Source organism: Bos indicus, chromosome 15 (assembly GCF_029378745.1).
Source record: "Bos indicus isolate NIAB-ARS_2022 breed Sahiwal x Tharparkar chromosome 15, NIAB-ARS_B.indTharparkar_mat_pri_1.0, whole genome shotgun sequence".
NCBI classification, from domain to species: domain Eukaryota; kingdom Metazoa; phylum Chordata; class Mammalia; order Artiodactyla; family Bovidae; genus Bos; species Bos indicus.
The window spans coordinates 8,277,825-8,304,677 of NC_091774.1; the positions used below are offsets into that span (position 1 = coordinate 8,277,825).

At 38.3% G+C, this 26,853-nt stretch overlaps 1 protein-coding gene across 2 annotated transcripts in view; it reads left to right on the forward strand.

Moving 5' to 3' along the window:
• Positions 1-26,853, forward strand: part of PGR (progesterone receptor) — a 127,824-nt gene that overhangs the window by 44,824 nt on the left and 56,147 nt on the right. Inside the window, exon 3 of one of the 2 annotated variants that reach the window (XM_070803332.1) lies at positions 11,162-11,278. The exons of the other annotated variant lie outside the window; for it this stretch is intronic. Coding sequence (XP_070659433.1) covers positions 11,162-11,278 — 117 coding nt within the window. The remainder of the gene's footprint in view (positions 1-11,161; positions 11,279-26,853) is intronic. 2 annotated transcript variants of the gene reach the window in all.

A 26,853-nucleotide genomic window follows, 5' to 3' on the forward strand; every position in this document is an offset into this window, starting at 1 on the left:
AATAACTCCCTAATTGTTTTATACTCACACCCATGCACACCATTTTTTTCTTCAAAATGCCACTATCAGGATGACTTTATTCTTCCATCAGATCAGATCAGATCAGTCGCTCAGTCGTGTCCGACTCTTTGCGACCCCATGAATCGCAGCACGCCAGGCCTCCTTGTCCATCACCAACTCCCGGAGTTCACTCAAACTCACGTCCATCGAGTCAGTGATGCCATCCAGCCATCTCATCCTCTGTCGTCCCCTTCTCCTCCTGCCCCCAATCCCTCCCAGCATCAGAGTCTTTTCCGATGAGTCAACTCTTCGCATGAGGTAACCAAAGTATTCTTCCATAGTTTGCATGAAATCTTAGTCCAATCCTACAGTTTTTAATCAGAAGAAAAATCTTATTTCCGAATCAAAATGTACTGGCCAGCAATACAGTAAAAACTGCAAACTCTAATCTAAGTTGGAGTCTCTCCTCTGCCCTTGCTCAGCACTGCTTGGGGCCTGAAGCCTGTAGGGAAGAAAGAACAAGGTCACCTCCTTCTCACCCTGCTCACTCTCGGAAGAACCATTAGAGCTACTTTTGACCTTTTCAGGGCTAAGGTATGGGAAGAGGGGTTGAAGGGAGAGGAACAGATGTCCATGGCATGTACACACGTGACTGTCCCTAGAGTTCTCTGTGTTTGATGGAAGATCATAGTTGACTGTTTCTCTGGCAGGATACTTTGGTGGGACTCTGGGGGATATGCCGCTGGGAAGCCCCAGTTGTATCCTGTAATGCAGGTGATGTTTCTGTTCTTTTCTGGACTCCTCAGCTCTGGATTTCTGGTGGTCAGCCCTACACAGACTCTCTCTGTTGGATCACACTGCCTTCCATGCTGTCCTCATAGGTGGACATTTTTACAAAGAAAGAGGAAAGTTTTTATTGACATAAATATCTTCAGAAAAAGTACTTTAGTTAAAGATGTAGATGTTAATGAATTGTTGTCAGTCACTCAGCCATGTCCAACTCTTTGTGACCCCATGGACAGCAAATCGCGGAAACTTTGTTACCATCACCCTCAAAAAATGTTTCAAATCATTCGCTTTCTAAAAGTCCCCTCGCATCCTGTCCAATCACTCCTTAAAAGTAGCTATCATCCCAGCTTCTAACATCATAGATGGTTTTAACTGTTTTGTAAATTTTTATGCCTGAAATTATACAGTGTTTTCCTGTGTCTGTTTCTTTCCCATGACATTATACTTACGGAGTCCATTCACATTTTTACATGGGCTAGACATTCATTCTCATTACGGTATGATGTATTAAATGAATGAAGTACAGTTTGTTTATAAATTATGCTATAGATGATAATTTCGATTGCTTTCAATTTGGGGCTATTTATGAACAGTTTCTATAAAAATTCTTATACAGATTTTATATATATATGTATACCTATCCTTACAATATAAGTTTTTTCATTTACCTCTCCCAGGACCCTGGGAATTTCACTGGTCCTAGGCTGTTTGTTCTGTGATGCAGGTTTATATAACATGGTAGTGAAAATCACCTCTGAAAAAGGCCAAGATTTTTGTTTATTTGTTTTATTTTTAGTCATGAATAATTCCTCTCCCAAGTCAAAGTTTTGGACACATTTCTGGCTTAAATGGTATATTCTTGGTATTGTATTCTTGGTATTGTATTCTTAGTATTGTATTCTTGGTATTATTTTCATGAATAAGGCAGCCTTTTGAGCGTCTCCATCCTACGGAGACTTCAGTTCCTGTCCCTGTCTTCCAGATGGCCTAATGTCACGTACTCCAAACCCTCATGAGCTTAAACTGCTAGCTTTCAGCTCCTGAGTCCCTTATCTGTATCTGCAACTATTTTTGGACTACTGCAAAGTTCAGTCGGATTTATCCCTCCGGCTTTCATATCTTTCTTTTTTCCTGACTTATGAGATTTTCTCTTTTTTTCCTCTTCCTTCCCTCTCTTCCTCTCTTTCTCTTTCCTTCTCTCCTCCTTCCTTCCTTTACTATAATTCGTTGACATGCCTCTGTCATAATTTACCCAGCATTTGTGTGTTTATGGTGGAAAGAGTGTCCTCATAAGCATCAGCTCATGTTACCTCAAGCCTAAATTTTTGTAGGTTATATTGTACATTTTTTTTCCTTTGGTCCTTTATCTGTTGAACATATACTCATTTCTCTTTTCATTTTGCTACATATTTCCCTCTTCTTATCATAAAAAGACATGAAAAATTGTGACTTGACTTAAACCAAAGTGAAATGTGCTCACTTGTGCTCTGAGAGGCAACACAAATAATACAGATTTCTTATTTTAAAGGTAAATCTCTTTCTAGCTTATAATAAAGAGATTCAATTAAAATGGAATTTTTAAGCCTGTATTAAGAGAAATTTTAAAAGGATTTTTATTTTTCAGGTATCTAAAATTTTTGTATGTCACTAGGCAAGTAAAACGGTCATATTTTAATAGTACTTTTATATTCACAGAATGTGATTTTTTAATAATAGTAGTGCTTGGAAGTTATATTAAAATGGTAAATATAGAGACCAATTAGAAATAATATATAAATATAATCATTCAATAGTCCCTTTTTTGTATGTCATTAAACAAATTTTTCTAAAATAATAAAAATTCTCTGGTTTTCCAAAGATATCTGTTAAAAAATAAGCTTGGTGAAGGTGCTGCATGTGCCTCATGGTTTACTAGTATAAAAAGGGAAGGAATTTACTGAAATAAAAGTCATTCTGTAATAGTAAATATTGAAAGGTGGTAAGTAAAAGTCTGGAGCAAGTGATTTTTATATGACATTAAGTGAAACATTATAATAAACCTTTTATTGTTGAGTATCTTTATGACTATTGTTGTTGAATATATATATATGACAGTAAAACAGTGCATGTAATTAGATAAGCATGTTTCCAACAATATTTATCAAACTCTTATTAGACACAAAACTCTAAAGACCTAGTTTTTACTCTCACAAAATGTGGGGAGAAACAGGCACATAGCATTTACAAGAGGAATACCTTGAATATGCAATTGCACAAAGAAATGGCCAGATCTTTCTATCATCAGTCAGGTAAGACCAGACTTGAAAGATGAGTAAGAATTTGCCAAGCAGATAAATTTGAAAAGGGAGGAGAGTCATAGAGACATGTTTCCTAAACTCATATTTCAAGAGTTTAGGAAAAGACAGTGATGTCAGTACAACTGGAGCATAAAGAAAATAAAAGGGAGTATGTGATTTAGAAGAAATCTTGGTAGTTAGCACTTATCTTTTGCTTTTCCCACCATAAAGGAGGTAAGAGATTTTCCAAGGAGAAAGAAAGCAAGGTTCTCTATTGTAGACTTCAGGTAATAGTTCCTCAGGTTTCAAGAGGGGTCAATGATGCATATGTGAAAGTGGAGATGGAGATGGTATCTCCTACTTGAGTAACTCCTATTGTTGATCACATGCCACTTATCCTGTTTGTGGTGGCCTATGAGAAGGGGACGACAGAGGACAAGATGGCTGGATGGCATCACCGACTCGATGGACATGAGTTTGAGTGAACTCCAGGAGTTGGTGATGGAGAGGGAGGCCTGGCGTGCTGTGATTCTTGGGATTGCAAAGAGTCGGACACAGCTGAGCAACTGAACTGTACTGAACTGATAGGTTATAAATTGATGAAGTGGGGAAAACCACTAGACCATTCAGGCATGACCTAAATCAAATCCCCTACGACTATCCAGTGGAAGTGAGAAATAGATTTAAGGGGCTAGATCTGATAGACAGAGTGCCTGATGAACTATGGACGGAGGTTCATGACATTGTACAGGAGACAGGGATCAAGACCATCCCCATGGCAAAGAAATGCAAAAGCAAAATAGCTGTCTGAGGAGGCCTTAGAAATAGCTGTCAAAAAAAAGAGAAGCGAAAAGCAAAGGCGAAAAGGAAAGACAGACCCATTTGAATGCAGAGTTCCAAAGAAAAGCAAGGAGATATAAAAAAGCCTTCTTCAGCAATCAATGAAAAGAATAGAGGAAAACAATAGAATGGGAAAGACTAGCGATCTCTTCAAGAAAATTAGAGATACCATCTTTACATTTCATGCAAAGATGGGCACAATAAAGGACAGAAATGGTATGGACCTAACAGAAGAAGAAGATATTAAGAAGAGGTGGCAAGAATAAACAGAAGAACTGTACAAAAAAGATCTTTACAACCCAGATAATCACGATGGTGTGATCACTCACCTAGAGCCAGACATCCAGGAATGTGAAGTCAAGTGGGCCTTAGGAAGCATCACTATGAACAAAACTAGTGGAGGTGATGGAATTCCAGTTGAGCTATTTCAAATCCTGAAAGATGATTCTGTAAAAGTGCTGCACTCAATATGCCAGCAAATCTGGAAAACTCAGCAGTGGCCACAGGACTGGAAAAGGTCAGTTTTCATTCCAATCCTAAAGAGAGGTAATGCCAAAGAATACTCAAACTACTGCACAAGTGCACTCATCTCACACACTAGTAAAGTAATGCTCAAAATTCTCCAAGCCAGGCTTCAGCAATACGTGAACCATGAACTTCCAGATGTTCAAGCTGGTTTTAGAAAAGTCACAGGAAGCAGAGATTAAATTGTCAATATCCGCTGTATCATAGATAAAGCAAGAGAGTTCCAGAAAAATATCTATTTCTGATTAATTGACTATGTCAAAGCCTTTGACTGTGTGGATCACAATAAACTGTGGAAAATTCTGAAAGAGATGGGAATGCCAGACCACCTGACCTGCCTCTTGAGAAATTTGTATGCAGGTCAGGAAGCAACAGTTAGAACCAGGCATGGAACAACAGACTGATTCCAAGTAGGAAAAGGAGTACGTCAAGGCTGTATATTGTCACCCTGCTTATTTAACTTATTTGCAGAGTACAGCACGAGAAACACGAGTGTGGATTAAGCACAAGCTGGAATCAAGATTGCCGGGAGAAATATCAATAACCTCAGATATGCAGATGACACCACCCTAATGGCAGAAAGCAAAGAGGAACTAAAGAGCCTCTTGATGAAAGTGAAAGTGGAGAGTGAAAAAGCCAGCTTAAAGCTCAACATTCAGAAAATTAAGATCATGGCATCCAGTCTCTTCATGGCAAGTAGATGGGGAAACAGTGGAAACAGTGTCAGACTTTATTTTTTTGGGCTCCAAAATCACTGCAGATGGTGGCTGTAGCCATGAAATTCAAAGACACTTACTCCTTGGAAGAAAAGTTATGACCAACCTAGATAGCATATTAAAAAGCAGAAACCTTACTTTGCCAACAAAGGTCCATCTAGTCAAGGCTATGGTTTTTCCAGTAGTCATATATGGATGTGAGAGTTGGACTATAAAGATATCTGAATGCCAAAGAATTGATGCTTTTGAACTGTGGTGTTGGAAAAGACTCTTGAGAGTCCCTTGGACAGCAAGGAGATCCAGGCAGTCCATCCTAAAGGAAATCAGCCCTGAATGTTCATTGGAAGGACTGATGTTGAAGCTGAAACTCCAATACTTTGGCTACCTGATGCGAAGAGCTGACTCATTAAAAGACCCTGATGCTGGGAAAGATTGAAGGCGGGAGGAAAAGGGGATGACAGAGGATGAGATGGTTGGATGGCATCACCAACTCAATGGACATGAGCTTGAGCAAGCTCCGGGAGTTGGTAATGGACAAGGAGGCCTGGCGTGCTGCAGTCCATGGGTCCTCAAAGAGTCAGACATGACTGAGTGACTGAACTGAACTGAACTGATAGCTTATAAATACTTCTGAATGTCTTGTAATTCCTGGTAATGAAAGAGTGGGTAAACAGCAAGGAAGTTAGAACATAGACTGCAGGGTGGTTTAATAGAGAGACTTTTATAGACTTGTTATATAACCACAGTGTGTATAAATTTGGCAGTATGCAGTTTGAACCATCAGTCTATGATTTATGAGAAATCAGCAGCTGGATCTGGACATGAATGTGTTTTTTGAATCGAGGATATAAATTTGTCTGAAGAAAAGTGGTGGCAGCAGACATCATGCTGAATTTGCTACCATCACAGTTTAATCTTTTGCAGACTTCCCAGATAATGCTGTAACAGAGCTAGTGCTTTTAGGCGTGAATTTTCCTCATCTGCATGTACAGCCAGGTATTTGATGGATTAATACATATAATGGAGTTGTCCTTTCTGCATTCTTGCCTTTTTTGGTGGCTCTGAGTATTGGGCAAGTGTTGTGACACAGAGTCAGGTCTGGGCCCCATGCCAAATTGTCTTAGTCACCTCTAGTTGGAATTGACGGGCTGCAACATTTCTTAGGTCAAAAGATCTCGTAGAGAACATTAACCTCTAACTATATATGTCCTATATTTTGCTTGCATGATGCTATATCTGCTTTGCAGTTTTGACAGCCCAATATTCGTGTTGAAGATGACCATAGCTTAGAATGCATGGAGCTTCCAGATATCTTCCATTCTTTATGGAAATCTGTGATGGTATGAGGCATGCCAGTTCCTCACAGTAGTGACTTCATGCCAGTAGTCTTAATTACCAGAGATTCTCCTTCCCATCAAACATCAAATTTTAAAATGCTCAGCTGTTTTTCCCTCAAGAGTTATAAGAATTGTATTCTATTTGGAAACTATAATTTATATATTTTACTTAAATATATCTTTCAGTGTATTTAGTACTTGCTATCCTTCACACCAGACTGCCTCCCTCGTGCATCCTCTGTTGCTACTTACCTGCTGTTAGTCAAACTAAGCATTTCGGAATCTCTTTTGGAAGAGTGGTGTATCGGGGCCGTATTTCCTGATTTTATGCATATTTGAGAATGTCTTTCTGTTTACTTTAAAAGTGAATAAATTGGCCAGTTTAACATTTCTTTGGTCACCTCTAAAACAGATCTATCTGTATTTGGGATTTAGGGACGTGTCAGTAAATCATAGTTGTAGTAGACATTCCCTAAGTACTCACTATATGATTAACTATTCCAAGCTCTTATGTGAGCTCGTTTAGTTATTAAATGTGACCCAAAATACTAACAGTGTCCTCCTTTTACTTGCCATTGGTCACCAGCTAGCAGGTAGTGAGGCTGAAATGTGAACTGATACAGTATTGCTCCAAAGTTCATACCCTTAATTTCCTATGCAACCTTTTGGGTGAATTAAGCTAAAATTTCTGCCTGTGCGACATTAAACATGTTACTTAACTTCCCTGTGCATCAGTTAACTCTATAAAATGGAATCGATAGTACCTCCAAGATTGAGTTAATACATGCAATAGCTTGTAACAGTGGCCAGCACACAGTAAGGGCTTAGTAATTGTTGCTGTTATTATCATCTTAGAGACTGTAATCTTCAGATATGAGCTATGAACAAGCAATCTAATTTCAGTAAATGCTCTTCTGCACTACAGTATCAATAATTAAGATGCATTTCAGTTAAGTGGGGAAAAGGGATTACTCAAAAAACAGTATTGGAACATAATAGACACTCAATCAATACTTGTTGAATTAATGAGAATTTTCTAAAAGTGTGTATATATTCACTTAACAAATAGATGTTAAATACCTTCTAGATCTGTATAGATAGGCTGGAAGGAAACCCGAAAATGAAAGTAGTTGCATGGTAATGAGATTGTAGATAATTTCCTTTTTTCGAATTTATGCAATCTGTTAAAAAAATTCTTGAATGACACAGTTTATGAAACAACTTGACCAGATAACTACTGAATTCTTTTTCATATGTTGAGTTCGAGATACCTACCAGGAGGTGGTTGGAAGGTCAGAGCTTAGGATGAGATGTTGGAGCCATGCACAGATGATGAGATTACCCACATGGTGTTTACAATGGAATACAACATATAAGGTGGAGAAGGAAATGGCAACCCACTCCAGTATTCTTGCCTGGAGAATTCCATGGACAGGGGAGCCTGGTGGGTTACAGTCCATGGGGTCGCAGAGTGGGCTGCCATCTATGGGATCGCACAGAGTCGGACACGACTGAAGCGACTTAGCAGCAGCAGCAGCAGAGCACACAGCATACAACATATAAGGCAAAGGCAAAGCTATGGACAGTGGGAACTTAAAAGGAATGGTTGGAAAGAAGATGAAGAGTCAGAAGAGATGTGCTTCACATAAAAAAAGCAGGGGCAGGGGGACCGGTGGAGAGAGAATTACCCATGGCAGATTGTACAGAAAGTCAAGAAAGAGTCACTGCACTTAAGAACGAAGACATTGTTGATGGCATTACTCTGTTTTATAAGCACAGTGGACATATAAGCCCAGTTCCAATAAGCTGAGGAGTAAAGGTTGAGATGGTTGGATGGCATCACCGACATGAGTTTGAGCAAACTCTGGGAGTTGGTGATGGACAGGGAGGTGTGGTGTGCTGCAGTCCATGGGGTCGCAAAGAGTCAGACATGACTGAGCGACTGAACTGAACTGAAAAGTAAAGGAAACTGATCAAAGGCTGTAAGTGCAGATGACTTTTTCACCAACTTAGATAACAAAGAAAGGGATGAAGTCAAGGAGAATTAAGAGTGAGACACACAGTTCCGTTTTTTTTTTTTTTTTTCTTGATTATGGAATTTTTGAAATGGAAAAGCTTGAGGAGAAAAGAAGACATCCTTGAAAGGGGAGCAACTGAAGATTTTAGGAGGAAACTGATGGGGAAGGTTTGAAAGCAGGTAGAAAGGAATGGTTTTAGCAACATGCAGTGAGTACCCTCTAATGGGGACATCTTCTCTGAGACACTGAAGGAGGTGCTATTGTAAATCATTTAGAAACGGAAAAGAGACCGCTTAGAAGCATTCCAGCTACAGATGGTTCAGGCTTTTTTCCTGGATGTTTTTGACAGAGGAGTATAGAGAAGAACAGCCTGCCCTTAAACAAGGGCAGTTACATCTCTGAGCACCGTTTAAGTGTGTTCTCTAGAGAGAATGGAAAAATCTTGCTTTCTGTTCTCTCATGAGAAATCAGTGCAGAGTCAAGATAAATTATCATAAATAAATAGATAAACTTACATACACTTTTGGGCTTCTCTGGTGGCTCAAACAGTAAAGAATCAGCCTGCGATGTGGGACACCTAGGTTCAATCTCTGGGTCAGGAAGATCCTCTGGGGGAGGATATGGCAACCCCCTCCAGTATTCTTGCCTGGATAATCCTCATGGACAGAGGAGCCTGGCGGGCTATATTCCGTGGGGTCGCAAAGAGTCGAACGCAAGTGAGCGACTAAGCACAGCACAACACAAACACTTTTACTCCCACAGTCATTCCTGTAGCCTGAAGAAAAAAAATATATATATATGTATATATAAATTAAACCGGAGTCCAATTAGAAAGTAGCATGCAGTGCATTCCACTAACCTAGAGGGCATAGTTGTGGAGCTTCATAACTGCTCTTTGGAGAGGGGCAAGGGAACGAGCACCAGTGTGTGAGAGTGGTGGTGGTGGTTTAGTCACTGAGTGATGTCTGACTCTTGCAACCCCATGCCCTGTACCCCACCGGCCTCCTCTGTCCATGCAGTTCTCTAGGCCAGAATACTGGAGTGGGTAGCCGTTCCCTTCTCCAGGAGATCTTCCTGACCCAGGGATCTAACCCAGGTCTCCTGCATTGCAGGGGGATTCTTTATCATCTGAGCCACCAGGGAAGCCCAGTATGTGAGAGTACATGAATAGAAGTTTGTGGAGGAATCTGTTTTGGAGCAAAGACTATCTGATTTTCTAAAACGTCCCAGGTCAAGAATCATTTTGTTATTAGCTATCTCATAAAATGGCCTTTGTGCCATTTATCGTTGCAGCGTAGCCTTTTCTTGCTCAGTTAAATACACATTTAAGGGATCTCTGTGTTCCTTTACTACAAACTTTGGTTAAAAAAATGGATCTGATTTTAATGTCAACTAATACAAAATACTGGGCTTCCTGGGTTCTTCAGTGGTAAAGAATCTACCTGCCAAGCAGGAGAAGTGGGTTCACTCCCTGGGTCAGGAAGATCCTCTGGAAAAGGGAATGGCGACACCCTCCAATATTCTTGCCTGGAGAATCCCATGGGCAGAGGAGCCTGCTGGGCTGCAGTCCTTGGGGTTGCAAAACAGTCAGATGTGACTTAACAAGTAAACAACAATATAAAATAGTATAGGAAAATTCCATGGTATTTTAAAATTGAAAATTTCAACTTTTAAAATTATTTTTAAGCAATCTGATGATGTTCAAAGTCTCACAGTCTATTTCATAGGAATTCAATGGAAAATAAGAAGTGCCAAAGCAGTAAATATTCTAGTTAATATTTATATGTCTAAGCTGACAATTTTTTTCATTTTTATTTAACCTAAATAGATTGCTCCATGCCTTATTAAATATAACATATTTTGGTTTAAATAATCATCATTGTTGAATATTAAACTTTTTTCCCAGACTTTTTGAAGGGTATAAGTAACCACTTATACAAAAACCCATCACAAAATGAGCACAGGGTCATGTTTTACCCTCATTTCTTCTGTAATTCTCTCCTGTCCTTCACTGAGTTTTTCTCATTGTTTTAAATTGCTCTCACTTTATCATTATTTCTCCCCATCCTGTTTTCTAATTTTAGCCAAGATAAACAAGACAGTAAAGTCAATACAATCAGTGATAGTTTTTACATGCTATTCAAGTTCATGAGATTCTTTAAGAGTGAATTTGCTCCAAGATTCTCCAAAAGAATTAAGCACATAGGTTTTATTAAAAAGTCTATCACAGAGACTTCTTTGTCTATATCTGTTCTCTTGAAGGTTTATATGTTAAAAAGAAAAGGTTTTACTAGAACTTGACTATCTTAACACACTAATGCTTATCAGCAACATGTACCTAATCTTGAAATAATGGTGATCTAAAGACATGGTGATCTGCTGACACCATTAATAAGATGCACAGAAATATTTTACAAAAGATGTTTAAAGGAGTTCTGGAATTAGTTTCTAAGATGTGTTCCCCTCATTTAGGCTCCTGAAGGCAGAGGTTTATTGCACAAGTTTAGAGCATTACAAGCATTCAGCTATGCCAAGCAAGAGGCCAGCTGAGACAGTTATGCTCTTACTAATGTGCACCTCTCCTCTTGTCACTGCATAAGCTTTCCAGCAGTCTTTAGATATTTTAAATAATTGTTCCCTAATTTTTGTTTGTTTTTTAGGACAGCATAACTACTTATGTGCTGGAAGAAACGATTGCATTGTTGATAAAATCCGCAGAAAAAACTGCCCAGCATGTCGCCTTAGAAAGTGCTGTCAGGCTGGCATGGTTCTTGGAGGTAATGATGATGTTTTCATCAATAACTGTCTGATATTTATATTAACTAAATTCTGTCTGATGTTTGTATTATAAAACCATGGGTCAGAAAATCTTAGTTTTCTTATTTCTATCTTGATTATTGGTGTCTGGATGAAGCAGCTGATACCATTTTATTAACACTGTAGATTTCCAGCAGATTGAAGTTTGTTATAGATACGTAGTAAACTTCAATTTGTCTATATTGCTTGTAAGTAGATGTTATGGGAAGGTCGGGCTTTCCAGGTGGCGCAGTGGTAAAGAATCCGCCTGCCAGTGCAGGAGATGCAAGAGACACGGGTTAGATCCCTGGGTCAGGAAGATACCCTGGAGTAGGAAATGGCAACCTGCCCCAGTATGCTTGCTTGGAAAATTCCATGGACAGAGGAGCCTGGCAGGTTACAGTCCACAGGGACACGAAGAGCTGGATGTGACTGAGCACAGCATGGGAAGTTCACCAGCCTCTCGTTAAGTGACACGGGTTGAAGTGTAGGCTCTGCTGCTCCCCACCATGTGGCCTTGAGTACATCACCAGCCCTTTCTGGGCACCAGTCTCTGTCTGCAAAATGAGAGCAGTGAAGTCTCTTCCAGCTCAAATACTGATTCTGTGAACTGAATAAGTACCTTAATCTCCATCTTTTCGTGCCTCCATCAACCCCTCCCTTTCGATGACCCTTCCACATTCTCTTTAAATAACTGAATATTGAGCCCTTACACTTACCAGGTACTATTTTAAGTTCTGGAGTTCTACAGTGAGCAAAATGGACCAAATCTCAGCCTTCATGGAGCTTACACTCTAGGCAGAGGAGAACAACACATATACATATACACACACACACACACACACACACACACACACACACACACACAAAAGCAGAGACATTACTTTGCCAACAAAGGTCCGTCTAGTCAAGGCTATGGTTTTTCCTGTGGTCATGTATGGATGTAAGAGTTGGACTGTGAAGAAAGCTGAGCACCAAAGAATTGATGCTTTTGAACTGTGGTGTTGGAGAAGACTCTTGAGAGTCCCTTGGACTGCAAGGAGATCCAACCAGTCCATTCTGAAGGAGATCAGCCCTGGGATTTCTTTGGAAGGAATGATGCTAAAGCTGAAATTCCAGTACTTTGGCCACCTCATGCAAAGAGTTGACTCATTGGAAAAGACTCTAATGCTGGGAGGGATTGGGGTCAGGAGGAGAAGGGGATGACAGAGGATGAGATGGCTGGATGGCATCCCCAACTCGATGGATGTGAGTTTGAGTGAACTCCAGGAGTTGGTGATGGACAGGGAGGCCTGGCGTGCTGCGATTCATGGGGTCTCAAAGAGTGGGACACTAATGAGTGACTGAACTGAACTGATGTATATATATCAAGTGATGATAAATATTATGCAGTGTATTAAGCAGGGTTCATTAATGGGAATCTCAGAGAGGGGCTTCACTCCTGAACCCTTTACTCTGATTAAAATTTTCATTTTAGTCATTTCCTAAGCAGTAATATCTCTAAAATCCTGAATTTGATGTAGTAGTTCTAATTTTTCTACAACGAGCTTTTAAAATTCATGATTTATTGAATACATATCTAATAAACCACCAGCCACAGTTCATATACCATAAATGGTATCTGTTACCTTCTGAGAAGGAGTGTATGAGACCAACATTTTTTGACTGCTCACTGTGTTAAGCACCCTACTTAGTTCTGTCTCTACAGCCTGTGAACATGTACAGTCTAATCCCTAATAAATAATTGTTAAACAGAAGAGTGAGTGATTTAAGAGTGGCGCCAAACATTATTATGCAGATAAAACAAAAGAATGAATTAATTCTATCTGAGGGAGCTGGCAAAAGCTTCTGAGAGGAGGCTTTCAAAGAATGAATACAAATGTTATCAATGAAAATGGAGAAGAGTATTTACAATGAAAAACATGATGCACTGTAGTGATGATTTTTCTGGAAAGTCAGTTGTTTAGTGGGAACAACAAGAAATGAAGCTTGAAAGTTACCTTGGCCCAGCTGGGTTCTGGAGGTTGAACTCTGTTCTGTATGCAGTAGAACCAGTGATCTTTCTAACAAACTGTGGACCATCCATGGAATAGAGCCCACATTTCTAAGTGCAGCACACCACCCCTTTCCGCACCGAGTAACTGCCCTCTCTTTTTCTAAGCCCTTCTCTCACCAGTCCTGGGGGAACCCTACCCTCCAGTCACCAACACTCACCTGTCTTTGCACACTTTTGATTTTTGCCTGCATTGTTCTTAAACTCCTTGTGAACTGTTGTATTTCCTTCACATTAAGTTCAAGCATCATATTTTTTGTGAAATCTTCCCATCTGCATAGTCACTGCAGAGATAGGGGTGGGGACAGTTAAATGTAGTGCTTTTCATGTCTGGGGAGGCTGAGCGTCCTTGAGTCAGCCTGGATTGGACCTTGTACTACCGATACTTACTTCTGCATTCCTGCCCTTCCAAGGGGAGACTGACCCAAGTGGGAGTGATGAGACCCAGCAGTTCCCCCTCATCCCAGCCCACACGAGGGACTGGAAATTCACTTTCTCTCTCTCCTCCCACAGTTTCTTGTATTTACATTCTTCTTTGTACTTCCTTCCTTGTTTTATAACTATTTACTTGTATCCCATTCAACGATTTCTCCTAATCCAAGTTTGAGTTGTTTACAAACAGGAATTTCATTTTAGTGTTTCAGCACCAAAGTACTTGTTTAAGAAGTGCTCACTAAATATCTGTGATGATTATTTTAAAGTCAGAATCTGCCTACCAATGCAGGAGATATATGAGATACTGGTTTGATCCATGAGTCAGGAAGATCCCCTGGAGAAGGAAATGGCAACCCACTCTGGTAGTCTTTTTTTTTTTTTTTTAATTTATATTTTATTGAAGGGTAATTGCTTTATAGAATTTTGCTGTTTTCTGTCAAACCTCAACTCATTATTTGAGAAATGCAAATCAAAACTACGATGAAATATCACTCTGGTATTCTTGCCTGAAAGGTCACATGGACAGAGGAGCCTGGCAGGCTACAGTCCATGGGGCTGCAAAGAGTTGGACTTGACTCCGCACACAACGTACTTGCATGCATTCTTGAATATAAGGTCCAATGTAGCCATTACTAGAACTCAAGAAAGAGTGATTGGAAGAGGCAAAGGGGATGGGTTTCATGTAGTGTTTTTCATTTTGAGGAAAGGCGCTAGCCCTTAAGCAGTCTTCCATTCCATAACTGAATTTATTTTACTGGTCTTAACTGTTATAATGGATAAGTGATTTAAGATGAACTAGTGTAAAAATGATGAGACACCTAGCCACTGAGAAACTTGAGTTTGTTCAGAAGAGAGATTTGGGGGTTCCAACCAGCAACAAAATAGATGCTCAGTAAGAAACAGAGTGATGAGGAGAAGAGAACTTCAGAGAAGACTCGGAACCAGGATGCAGGGGGAGGGTTCGAGTCTAGGGACAGAGCGTAAAGCAGCATCAGAGCAGGGTCAGCAGCAACAAACATCCTTGTACCTGTGACTTTGTGTGTACCAACTGAGAAGTCCTCTAGGCTGTATATCTAGAAAGCTAGTCAATTTCTGGTTCACTGGGATATTGTGTACCTTTAAACTTACTGTTACCTAATCACCAAATTACCCTCCAGCTTCTTTGCTTCTACTGATGTTTGAGAGCTCTTGTTATGATGTTATGTACCCTTACCTGTATTTTCAGCCTTTTAAATTCTTCTAATTTGACGGTCCTAAAATTGATGTCTAATTTTGTTTTAATTTGTGTGTCCTAGATTATGGTGAGAGAAAATATTGCTATATTTCTTGGCCGCTTGTACTTCCTGTTCTATGATTTAGCTATCCATAGTTATTGGCCATTTTTCAACAGTATTGTCTTTTTTGTTACTGATTGATACAACTTACATCTGTACTCTCCTAATTCTGTATTAGCTACATACAATTTATGTCTTGACTTTTTACCTTGTTTATAATATCTTTTTTCTAATTTTTATATGGTCATATGTGTCAGTATTCTCCCTTTATGTTTCTTAGCCCTGAAATTGTATAGATAATTTACTGAATATCATCTAAACTCTTAAAAGTTTATTTTTATATTCAAGTCCTTAACTTCCCTACAAGTATCTTTTTTTTATGTAGGGAGACAAGAATGAAACTTTATTTTCTATATGGATAACCAGTTGCCAGAGCACATTTACGGATAAATGGTTTTCAGTAGTTTTTGATGCTGCAGTCCTATAGAAGTAAACATGTTCCGAGCCTCCACACTGCCTCAGATCTATTCACAAGTAAATTATACATATGTACTACTATCAAATTATATATTAATGATACTTATTTCTTTTTATTCCCTTACTAAAATATAAGTATTTTTCTAGTACTCCAGTTACAAATTCCACTGGAACTTGTAGTGCTATATCTGATGTATATCAAAATTACATATGTATTTACTTCTCTTCCTGGTTTCTCTGATCTGTTGCATTGTTTATACCTGAACCACTACCACACACTCTGAAGTGGTATAGCTCTCAAACTGTGTTTCAATACCTGGTAGAATAAGTCTCCCTAAATTGCACTTTTTCCAAATTATTGGCTTTTCTTGGCCCTCTGAATTGTACTTAAAAAGTTTGATGCTTAAAAGGTTTATTCACAATGGTATCTAACACTTAAAAACATGAGTTCTAACCCCTGGGTCTTAGTTATATATCAAAATTCTTTGCCTCTTTTTTCCCCATCAAATAATCTTTAAATCCTGTGGTCATCATCACAAACTGGGAAATACCATTTAATTATTTCATAAGTGGCTCTTCACAGAGGTTTATTAGAAAGAAGCTGGCAGCACACTCTTTTATGTCTGTCCTGATGTTGTTCTTCCTGAGAGAGTCAGTGGCAAGGGTCTGGGAATCAGTAATCCAACTCCTGGAAATCAGGAAGAAGGTAGTAAATTCACTGGATCAGATTCTAATTACTAGCCCTGTGTTAAAATTCTGGAGTAAGGGAGGATGTACTTGTGGTCTTTTGAGAATGAGAACTTCTTTTTCATGATGATGAGAAGTGCTCAAAGTTCAATTCTTCAATAATTAGAAGAGTTTCACTGAAGTAATAATTGCCTCGACATTACTGAAGATAGAGCCTGTGTTCTCCCCCTCCCTTCTTTCCATGCATCCTTCCTTCTTTTCTTCTTTCCTCTTCATGTTTGTCACTTTTCTGAGGTTTTGCATTCCTAATGTAATTGTTGTTCAGTCGCTTAGTCATGTCCAGCTCTTTGTGACCCCATGGACTGCAGCACGCCAGGCTTCTCTGTCCTTCACCATCTCCCGGAGCTTGCTCAAACTCATGTCCATTGAGTCAGTGATGCCATCCAACCATCTCATCCTCTGTCATCCCCTTCTCCTCCCACCTTCGATCTTTCCCAGCATCAGGGTCTTTTCAAACGAGTCAGCTCTTCTCATCAGGTGGCCAAAGTGTTGGAGTTTCAGCTTCAGCATCAGTCCTTCCAATGAATATTCAGGACTGATTTCTTTTAGGATGGACTGGTTGGATCTCCTTGCAGTCCAAGGGACTCTCAAGGGTCTTCTCCAACACCACAGTTCAAAAGCATCAATTCTTCAGCTCTCAGCCTTTTTTATTATCCAGTTCTAGTACATGACTACTGGAAAAACCATAGCCTTGACAAGACAGACGTTTGTCAGAAAAGTGATGTCTCTGCTTTTTAATATGCTGTCTGGGTTTGTCACAGCTTTTCTTCCAAGGAGCAAGCATCTTTTAATTTCATGGCTGCAGTCACCATCTGTAGTGATTTTGGAGCCCAAGAAAATAAAGTCTGACATTGTTTTCATTGTTTCCCCATCTATTTACCATGAAGTGATGGGACCAGATGCTAATATAGAGTCATTTGAATAACAATAGATGAAACAGAAGAGAACATTGACTATTGTAAACAATGCTGCAATGAACATGTATTTTCTAGTTAGTTTTTTTTTTTCCTTCAGATAAATACCTAGAAATGACATTACTGGATTATATGGTAGTTCTACTTTTAGTTTTTATTTGAAAACTTCCATGCTGTTTTTCCAATTTAAATTCCCACCAACAGTGCGTGAGAGTTCCCTTTTCTCCACATCCTCATCAAAACTGTTATTTCTTGTCTTTTTGATGATAGGCATCGTGACGGGTGTGAGGTAATGTCTCAGTGGGTTTTAATTTGCACTACCCTGATATTAGTGATATTGAGCAACTGTTCTTGGCCATCTCTATGTCTTCTTTGGAACAATGCCTATTTAGATCCTTTAACTATTTTTCAATTAGATATATGATTTGCCAATATTTTCTCCCATTTAGTACTTAACCTTTTCAATGCAACATTATTTACAATAGCTATGACATGGAAACAACCCAAGTGTCTATTGATGGGTGAGTAGATAAAGAAAATATGAGGTATATTATATATATATATATATATATTTTTTTTTTTTTGTATGAATGTATACACACACAGTGAAATATTATTCAGCAATAAAAAATGTCATTTTTGGCAACATGGATTGGTTGGACCTTAAGGGCATTATTCTAAGTGAAATAAATCAGTGAAAGATAAATACTGTATTATCTCCCTTATATGTGGACCATAAAAAATGAGCTCAGAGATAGAGGACAAATTGTTGGTTCCCAGAGGCAGGCAATGGGGGTGGTGAAATGTGTGAAAATGGCCAAAAGGTACAGAGTTTCAGTTATGAAATTAATAAGTCAGGGCTTTCCTTGTGGCTCGGTGGTAAAGAATCCACCTTCCAATGCATGAGATGCTGGTTCAGTCCCCAGGTCAGGAAGATCCCCTGGAGAAGTAAATGGCAACCCCCTCAAATATTCTTGCCTGGGAAATCTCATGGACAGAAGACACTAGTGAGCTACGGTTCTTGGGGTCACAAAAGAGTTGGATACAACTCAGCAACTAAACCAACAATGTAATGTACAACTTGGTGACTAAGGCTAATACTCGATATTGTATGGCATACTGTATTGTATATTTTAAAGATGCTAAGTGGGTAGGTTTTAAAATTCTTATCACAAGAATAAAATGATTAGTAGCTATGTATGAGATGGATGTTAACTAGACTTTATTGTCGTGATCATTTCGCAATATACACAAATAATAAATCATTCTGTGATACATCTAAAACGAATATATCAATTTTGCCTCAGTGAAAAAGAGAGAACATGAAAATATTTAAAACAGTTAGCAAAATCTTAGGATAGAGTATCAAAGGTCAGAAATATTAGTGTTTCTTACATGTCATGACGTAGATTTGCAGGTTTGCTTCAGCAGCTATCGTCTGGTTATGAGAATTATGTTTGAGTTACTTGGCCTCTGAGTTGCATATGATTCTTGTTTTTAATGACTCACTTCCCTTACCTTCACTAGGTCACAGTGAACTTTTGCATTTTGTTCATTGCTGTACAGTACTGAGTAGGAAAGATAGTTATACTCTGAAGGACGGTAATATATCTTCTAGTTTAAGTGTTCTACTTCTAACTTATTTCCTTTAGAAAATATTTTGTGTAACAACTCATAAATTTTTTTTTCTGAAATGAATGTAGCTCTGTATTTTGTATTTATTGTAAAAATGTTAAACTTTTATAAACATACTTAGCTCTTTCAAAAATAAGTAGCCTTCTACATAAAAGAATGATTAAATGCATGGTTATATTGCTGATTTTTTAAAGCTGGGGACTATTTTTATAGGTTTGTTTTTGTTTTGTTTTGTTGGTAGAGAGGCTTATCCTCAAATTTTAAAAGGTTATGTTTGAAAGCAGTTTCTCTCTTACCTCCTCCTACACCTAGATTGGCTTCATTCTCTTGGCAAAGAGCTGCAGCTTTCTGGGCTGCAAGATTGTGTGGTAAAGTGTTTTGTTTTTTCCTCCTTCTACACTTGAAGACAACAGAGGCTCAATTTATTTTCTGAAGAATTCCAAAATTCATGACTTTGGGACGCTGAAAAGTACCTTTTCTGGAAGTTCAGATGCCTCCTCTATGCTTGTGATTACTATTTAAAAAATGAAATCTATCCTCTCTAATGCAGGAGTTGCTGTGGGTGATGCCTGCCATCTACCTCTTTAGAACTCCCATGGTCTTCCTCTGATGAGCACCTCCTTTTCCACCCAAACCCTAGTCTTTGCATCACCAACCCCTGCAGAGACAGTACTCACACTGCTTCCCCACGTTGGCATATTGAAGCCTGTAGCTAAATAATGTATTTTGGTCGCTGCCCTAAACTTCATCCCATACACACTTGGTAAGGATATTCCTTAGAGTATTCATTCTCACTTCTTTGCTTCGAGTTTTATGGGAGTTTGGAAAGGCTGCTTTTGTGGCTGCCAGCCTGGACAGTTCAGCTGTGTCTATCAGTGTCTCCTATTCTCTAGACACAGTAAAAATTTAGGGTTGAAGGGTACAAGGATTCCCTTCTATTTGCAGTCTGGCTTGTTTGAAAGATGGAGACATTTACTCTTTTAAAAATTCAACTCTAATATACTTGTTTGGCAAGTATCTATTTAAATCTTATACTTCCTATTCTCTAGCATTTTTGAAGTATTTTGATATGGGAAGTAGAATTAGATCCTGAAGGAGGAAAGACAAGCTAAGTCAGTGCTGCAAGGGGTTGTGAGAGCATAGTCCCAGTGAACTGATCCCAGAAACATCATGCTTATGCTAATCCAAAGTAACTGCATGTATCTAGACATAATCTACTGTAGGGGTAGTTGCTGGTAAATTGACCCAACTACAGCATCAAGTACGGATGTGAGAGTTCGACCATAAAGAAGGCTGAGTGCCAAAGAATTGATGCTTTTGAACTGTGGTGTCGGAGAAGACTCTTGAGAGTCCCTTGGCCTGCAAGGAGATCAAACCAGTCCATCCTAAAGGAAATCAACCCTGAATATTCACTGGAAGGACTGATGCTGAAGCTGAAACTCCAATGCTTTGGCCACCTGATGCAAAGAGCCGATGCACTGGGAAAGACCCTAATGCTGGGAAAGATTGAGGGCAGGAGGAGAAGGTGGCGACAGAGGATAAGATGGTTGGATGGCATCACCGATTCCATGGGCATGAGTTTGAGCAAACTTTGGGAGATAGTGAACAGGGAAGCCTAGTGTGCTGCAGTTCATGGGGTCACAAAGAGTCAGATACAACTTAGCGGCTAAGCAATAACAACAGTGATGCTTACTATAATCCTCATAATGTCAAAGGATTTGCACCATTACTTGTCTACTGATCTTTACCCTCTATTTCCCCATTTGATTCTCAGAAAGCATTCTGGCTGTCATAAAATTTCTATTTCAGTATCCTACATAAAATTCTTCACTTACTTCTACTTAGCAGGTCCAGGATTATCTTGTGAGATTTTATATCTCCATTCAATATAAAATATTTTTGCCAGAAGTAAGACAAATAGCACAAAGAAAGTCCCAGCAAAGTAAACAGCACTCATTTTCAAACATGATCTAGAAATAATACTCAGTATTATTTTATTCAGTCTAGTAGATTACCTACATATTTACCTATTTGCTTGATTTTTTTTCTAATTCACAAAGTCATCCAGTTTATTTTTGAAATAAACTTTATAAGTTCCTTCTGTAAGAATTTGTGATACTCATTCACTCTTTATATTTCAGAAAATATCTCTATTGCACTTTTAATTAATAATTTTGCTGGTTATAAAACTGAGAGTTGAATTTTTTTCCCTCTACTCCTTACTAATGGAAAGGAAATGGCAACCCACTCCAGTATTCTTGCCTAGAGAATTCCATGGACGGAGGAGCCTGGCAGGCTACACTCGATAGAGTCACAAAAAGTCAGACATAACTGAGTGAGTATCCATACCACCCCTAACTAATGTTGCTGCTGCTGCTAAGTCACTTCAGTCATGTCCGACTCTGTGCAACCCTATGGACAGCAGCCCACCAGGCTTCCCCGTCCCTGGGATTCTCCAGGCAAGAATACTGGAGTGGGTTGCCATTTCCTTCTCCAATGCATGAAAGTGAAAAGTGAAAGTGAAGTTGCTCAGTAGTGTGCGACTCTTTGCAACCCCATGGACTGCAGCCTACCAGGCTCCTCCGTCCATGGGATTTTCCAGGCAAGCGTAGTCTGCTTTTTTTGCTTGTATAATTTTTTCTGAGAATTCTCCCATGTATCTAATAGTTGTTTCTGTGAGGTAATAATGTCTCTGAATTTGTAAACAATGTTTTTTATACTTGGTTCTCCAATTTCACTCTAACATAACTAGTTTTAAATTTAGTTTTATTTGTTCTCCTGGAAATCATTGTAACTTCTAAATCTGGGAATTTATGTCTTCTATAACTACCAGAAGCGTTGAAAGCATCCCAGTATCCTTCAAATATTTCCTTCCTTTTCATTGCCTCTTTCTCCCTCCAGACTACCTCTTAGACATATATTAAGTTAGTGCATGTGTCTTCCGTATCTCACTTTTCCTGTTTCGTTGTCTTTCTGAGCTATATTCTGTGTAATTTCATCAGTTCTGGCTTCCAGTTCACCATTCTTTCATTTTAGTGTTTTTTTTATTTTAAACATTCTACATGGTTCATTTATAAATTTACCTATTTCTTTTTAACTAGCATTTCCATTTCTGGTGGTTTCATTACTTATTATATATTTTTAATAATTATAAAATATCTATTGCAAATATTTGTATTCAGTAATTTCAGAGCCCCATAGCTCATCATATAGTTGTGCTCTTCTGGTGTGGTGGTTAAAAATATATCCTTGATTATGGATATGGTTTCTCAATGAGTTTTAATTTTTTGTAAAATTCTGTGTGACCTTAATTGAGGGAGTTTCTCTCAGAGAGAATTTTCATTTTCTTCTTCCAGTTACGATAGGGATTTCACCAGCAAAGGACCACTTTTCACATTTACTTTTTGCCTCTGTGTTCCCCATACCTTGCAGGTAGAAGTTAGAGTATAGCATCAGAACAGTAGGGTTTGATTTCGATTTCTCCGCTAACAGCTGCTGGACCTCAGGCACCTACACCGCTTTTCACATCTCTATTTTCATTTCTATTGTGACCACCTAGTGAGAGTTATTGTGAAGGTAAATGAAATGATGCATCTAAAGCATACAGAACAATGGCTGGCATGCAAAGATTTCTGAGTGGTAGCTTAAAACAGCCTTTATTCTTAACATCATTTAGTGCAAACTCTATCACTGGCAGACTAAGGGTTTAACTTTAATGCAAAAGCTATTCTTATTTCTTTTATTGTTTCATTATTTCTTTGTAGGAACCTTTGAAAAATCAATGCAGATATCTTGGAATTGAAATTAATTTACACAGTCATAGCTAATAGAGGTATTTACTTAACATAATAGTTATTAAATAGTCGTCATATGTACTTAATGTTTTTAAGCCTTGTTTCCCATGGGAACATGAGCTGAAAGGAATGATATATATTTTACATGGCAAAAAATTTTTCTAAATGATTGAAAATATTCTTTAGTTGAAGATTTGGGAGTTTTGATTTTTTTTCTTTTAGAGGAGAATGTCCTATTCATATTGATTTTTATAAGTGCTTTGATAAGCTGTTTGGGATAGAGCCTGTGACCCCAGGAGCATGCTGGGTTATGGAAGATATTTGCTAATTTTATCCATCAAAGGCAACGAGGAGAATTTGTGTGGTTTAGGATGAAGAGAAGGACGTAGGAGAAGTGAGGTGAAAAGGGAAGGTGAAAGTGAGATGCTTACTGCGTGTACCACTTCCCATGGCCTTCCAAATCTTCACTAAGATTCTATTAAAGCGTGGGAAATGTGTATATGGCCCTTCCCGTGAAATCTGTATGTAATGCCATTGTCTTTTTTATTGAAGTGTAGTTGATTTAGAGTATTGTGTTAGTTTCAGGTGACATAGCAAAGTGGTTCAATAACATGTATTTTTTAGAGTATTTTCCATTATAGGTTATTATAACATATTGAATATAGTTCCCTGTGCTATACAGTAAACCCTTGTTACTTATTTATTTTATGTACAGTTGTGTCTGTTAATCTCATACTCCTAATTTATCCCTCCCTCCTTTTTATAACCATAAGTTTGTTTTCTGTGTCTATAGTTTGTGTCTATTGTATATTTAGATTCATTTATATTATTTTTTAGATTCCACATGTAAGTGATATCATATGTTTGTCTTCCTCTGACTTACTTCACTTAGTATAATATTCCCTAGGTCCATCCATGTTGCCACATATGACAATATTTCATTCTTTATATGACTGAGTAGTATTCCACTCTGTGAAAGTGTGTGTGTGTGTGTGTGTGTGTGTATCACATCTTCTTTATCCATTCATCTGTTGAAGGACATTTAGGTTGCATCCATGTCTTGGATATTGTAAATAATGCTGCTATGAACATTTGCATTTTTTTCAAATTAGAATTTTTGTCTTCTGACAAGGGCTTAATATCCAAAATATACAAGCAGTTTATATAACTCAATATTAAAAAGTCCAATCAAAAAGTGGACGGAAGACCTAAATAAATATTTCTCCACCAATGGCCAACAGGCATATAAAAAGATGCTCAACATCACTAATTATTAAAGAAATGCAGTCAAAGCCACAAAAAGGTACCACCTCACATTGGTCAGAAGACCATCATCAAAAAGTCTACAAAAATAAAGGCTGGAGAGAGTGTGAAGGGAAGGGAACCCTCATACACTGTTGGTGGGGATGTAAATTGGTGTAATCACTGTGTAAAACAATATGGAGGTTTTTTTTTTTTTAAAGGAAAAATAAAAACTAAAAATAGACCTACTTACAGGATCCAGCAATCCCATTCCTGGGCATACAATGCCATTGTCCATAGGCTTCTAATTTAACTGAAAATAAATCTGATATTCTAATTTATTTTTATTTATTGATCATCTGCTTCTTTTTCCTGACTGTGTGTTTCTTAATCCTCGATTTTCAGTAATTTCATCAAGATTTCAGTTCATTTCAGTCTCTCAGTTGTGTCCGACTCTTTGCGACCCCATCAATCGCAGCACGCCAGGCCTCTCTGTCCATCACCAACTCCCGGAGTTCACTGAGACTCACGTCCATCGAGTCAGTGATGCCATCCAGCCGTCTCATCCTCTGTCGTCCCCTTCTCCTCCTGCCCCTAATCCCTCCTAGCATCAGAGTCTTTTCCAATGAGTCAACTCTTTGCATGAGGTGGCCAAAATACTGGAGTTTCAGCTTTAGCATCATTTCTTCCAAAGAAATCCCAGGGCTGATCTCCTTCAGAATGGACTGGTTGGATCATCAAGATTTAGCTCTAGCTTAATCTATTTTCTTAAAACAAAGTAAGCTCCTCTGGGTCTGAAAATTTGAGTTTCCTTAGATATTAGCAAAGTATTCTCTTAATATTACCTTTTAATCTTTTTTCCTGTTTCATGTTTTCTCTTTTTCATGATCCCCAAGAATAATCTATATGTTGATTCTCTATTTATCTGTCTTTTATATCTACCTTCTTTTCTCTATTAACATTTTAATCCTTTGAAAATTCATTTGACAATTTTTCTCAAAATCTTCATGTCTGTGGTTTAGTTTTCACACTGGCAGTTCTCCTTTCTTATTCTTATGACAGGTTTTAAAATCTACAATGATTTTATTTACATTTTTAATTTATTTTTTATCTAAGTATAATGTACAGTACTATGTCAGTTACTGGTGTACAGTATAATGATTCACAATTTTTAAAGGTTATATTCCATTTATAGTTACTATGAAATTGGTTATACTACCCCTGTTTTGCTGTGTATCCTCATAGTTTATTTTATACATACTTATTTGTACCTCTTAATCTCCTACCCTATGTTTCTCCTTTTGCCTTCTCTCTTCCCACTAGTAACCACTAGTTTATTCTTCATATCTGGGATTAAGTTTCTTTTTTTCTGTTTTCACTGGTTTGTTGTTACTTTTTAGATTTCACACGTAAGTGATATCATCCAGTGTTTGTCTTTCTCTCTCTGACTTATTTCACTTAGCATAATACCCTCCAAGTCCATCCATGTTACTGCAAATGTCAATATTTCTTTCTTTTTTATGGCTGAGTAATATTCCATTATATATATATGTACTACATCTTCTTTATCCATTCATCTGTTGATGGACACATATCTTAGCAATTGTAAATAATTCTGCTATGAACATTGGGTACATGTAACTTCTTGAATTAGTGTATTTGGGTTTTTTCAGATACATATACTCAAGAGTAGAATTGCTGGGTTATGTGATAATTCTATTTTTAGTTGTTGAGACAACTTCACGCTATTTTCCACAGTGACTGCACCAGTTTGCATCCCCACCAACAGTGTCTGAGTATTCCATTTTCTCCATATACTTGCCAACATTTATTTGTGTGTTTTTTTGACCATCGCCGTTTTGACAGGTTTGAGATAATACCTCACTGTGGTTTTGAATTGCATTTCTACAATGATTAATGATGCTGAGCATCTTCTTATATGCCTGTTGCTGCTGCTAAGTCACTTCAGTCGTGTCCGACTCTGTGCGACCCCATAGACGGCAGCCCACCAGGCTCCCCCATCCTGGGGATTCTCCAGGCAAGAACACTGGAGTGGGTTGCCATTTCCTTCTGCAATGCATGAAAGTGAAGAGTGAAAGTGAAGTCACTCAGTCGTGTCTGACTCTTAGCGACCCCATGGACTGCAGCCCACCAGGCTCCTCCGTCCATGGGATTTTCCAGGCAAGAGTACTGGAGTGGGGTGCCATTGCCTGTTGGACATCTACATTTCCTCTTTGGAAATATGTCTGTTTATTTCTTCTCTCCATTTTGGGGCTTCCATTGTGGTTCAACTGGTAAAGAATCCTCCTGCAATGCGGGAGACCTGGGTTTGATCTCTGGGTTGGGAAGATCCCCTGGAGAAGGGAAAGACTAACCACTCCAGTATTCTGGCCTAGAGAACTCCATGGACTGTATAGTCCATGGGGTTGCAGAGTCAGACATGCCCATTTTTTAATGGAGTTGTTTGCTTTTTTGTCCTTTTTAAAATGTTGAGTTGGAGCTGTTTGTATACATTGGATATTAACCCCGTATCCCTCATATAATTTACAAATAGATGCCACAAAATGAGATTGTTTCCTTAATTTCTATTTCTGATAGTTTGTTGTTAATGTGTAGAAATTGTTTTTATAAATTAATTTTTCTTTATTTTTTAAAGCTTTTTCTCTGTCATCTCCCATTTTATCTCACTCTTTTTTACAATTAATTTCATCTTTTATTTAATGTTTTTGTTTCTATTCTTTGATTTCATGAAACTTAGATGCCACTTTATCTTTGAAATACAGTGAAAGGATTGCATAAGGCCATTTCCTACAACAGTTCTTACTCTACTTTGTAATCATCTGATTTTTTATTTTATATTCCCTTTTTATCATTTCTGAAAATATTTTTGCTTAAATTCCAAATATGCTTGCTATTTACTTCACATTTAAGTCTACATAATTCTAACTTGGCCTGCTATTGGACTTAGTAATTGCTAGCTGGTTC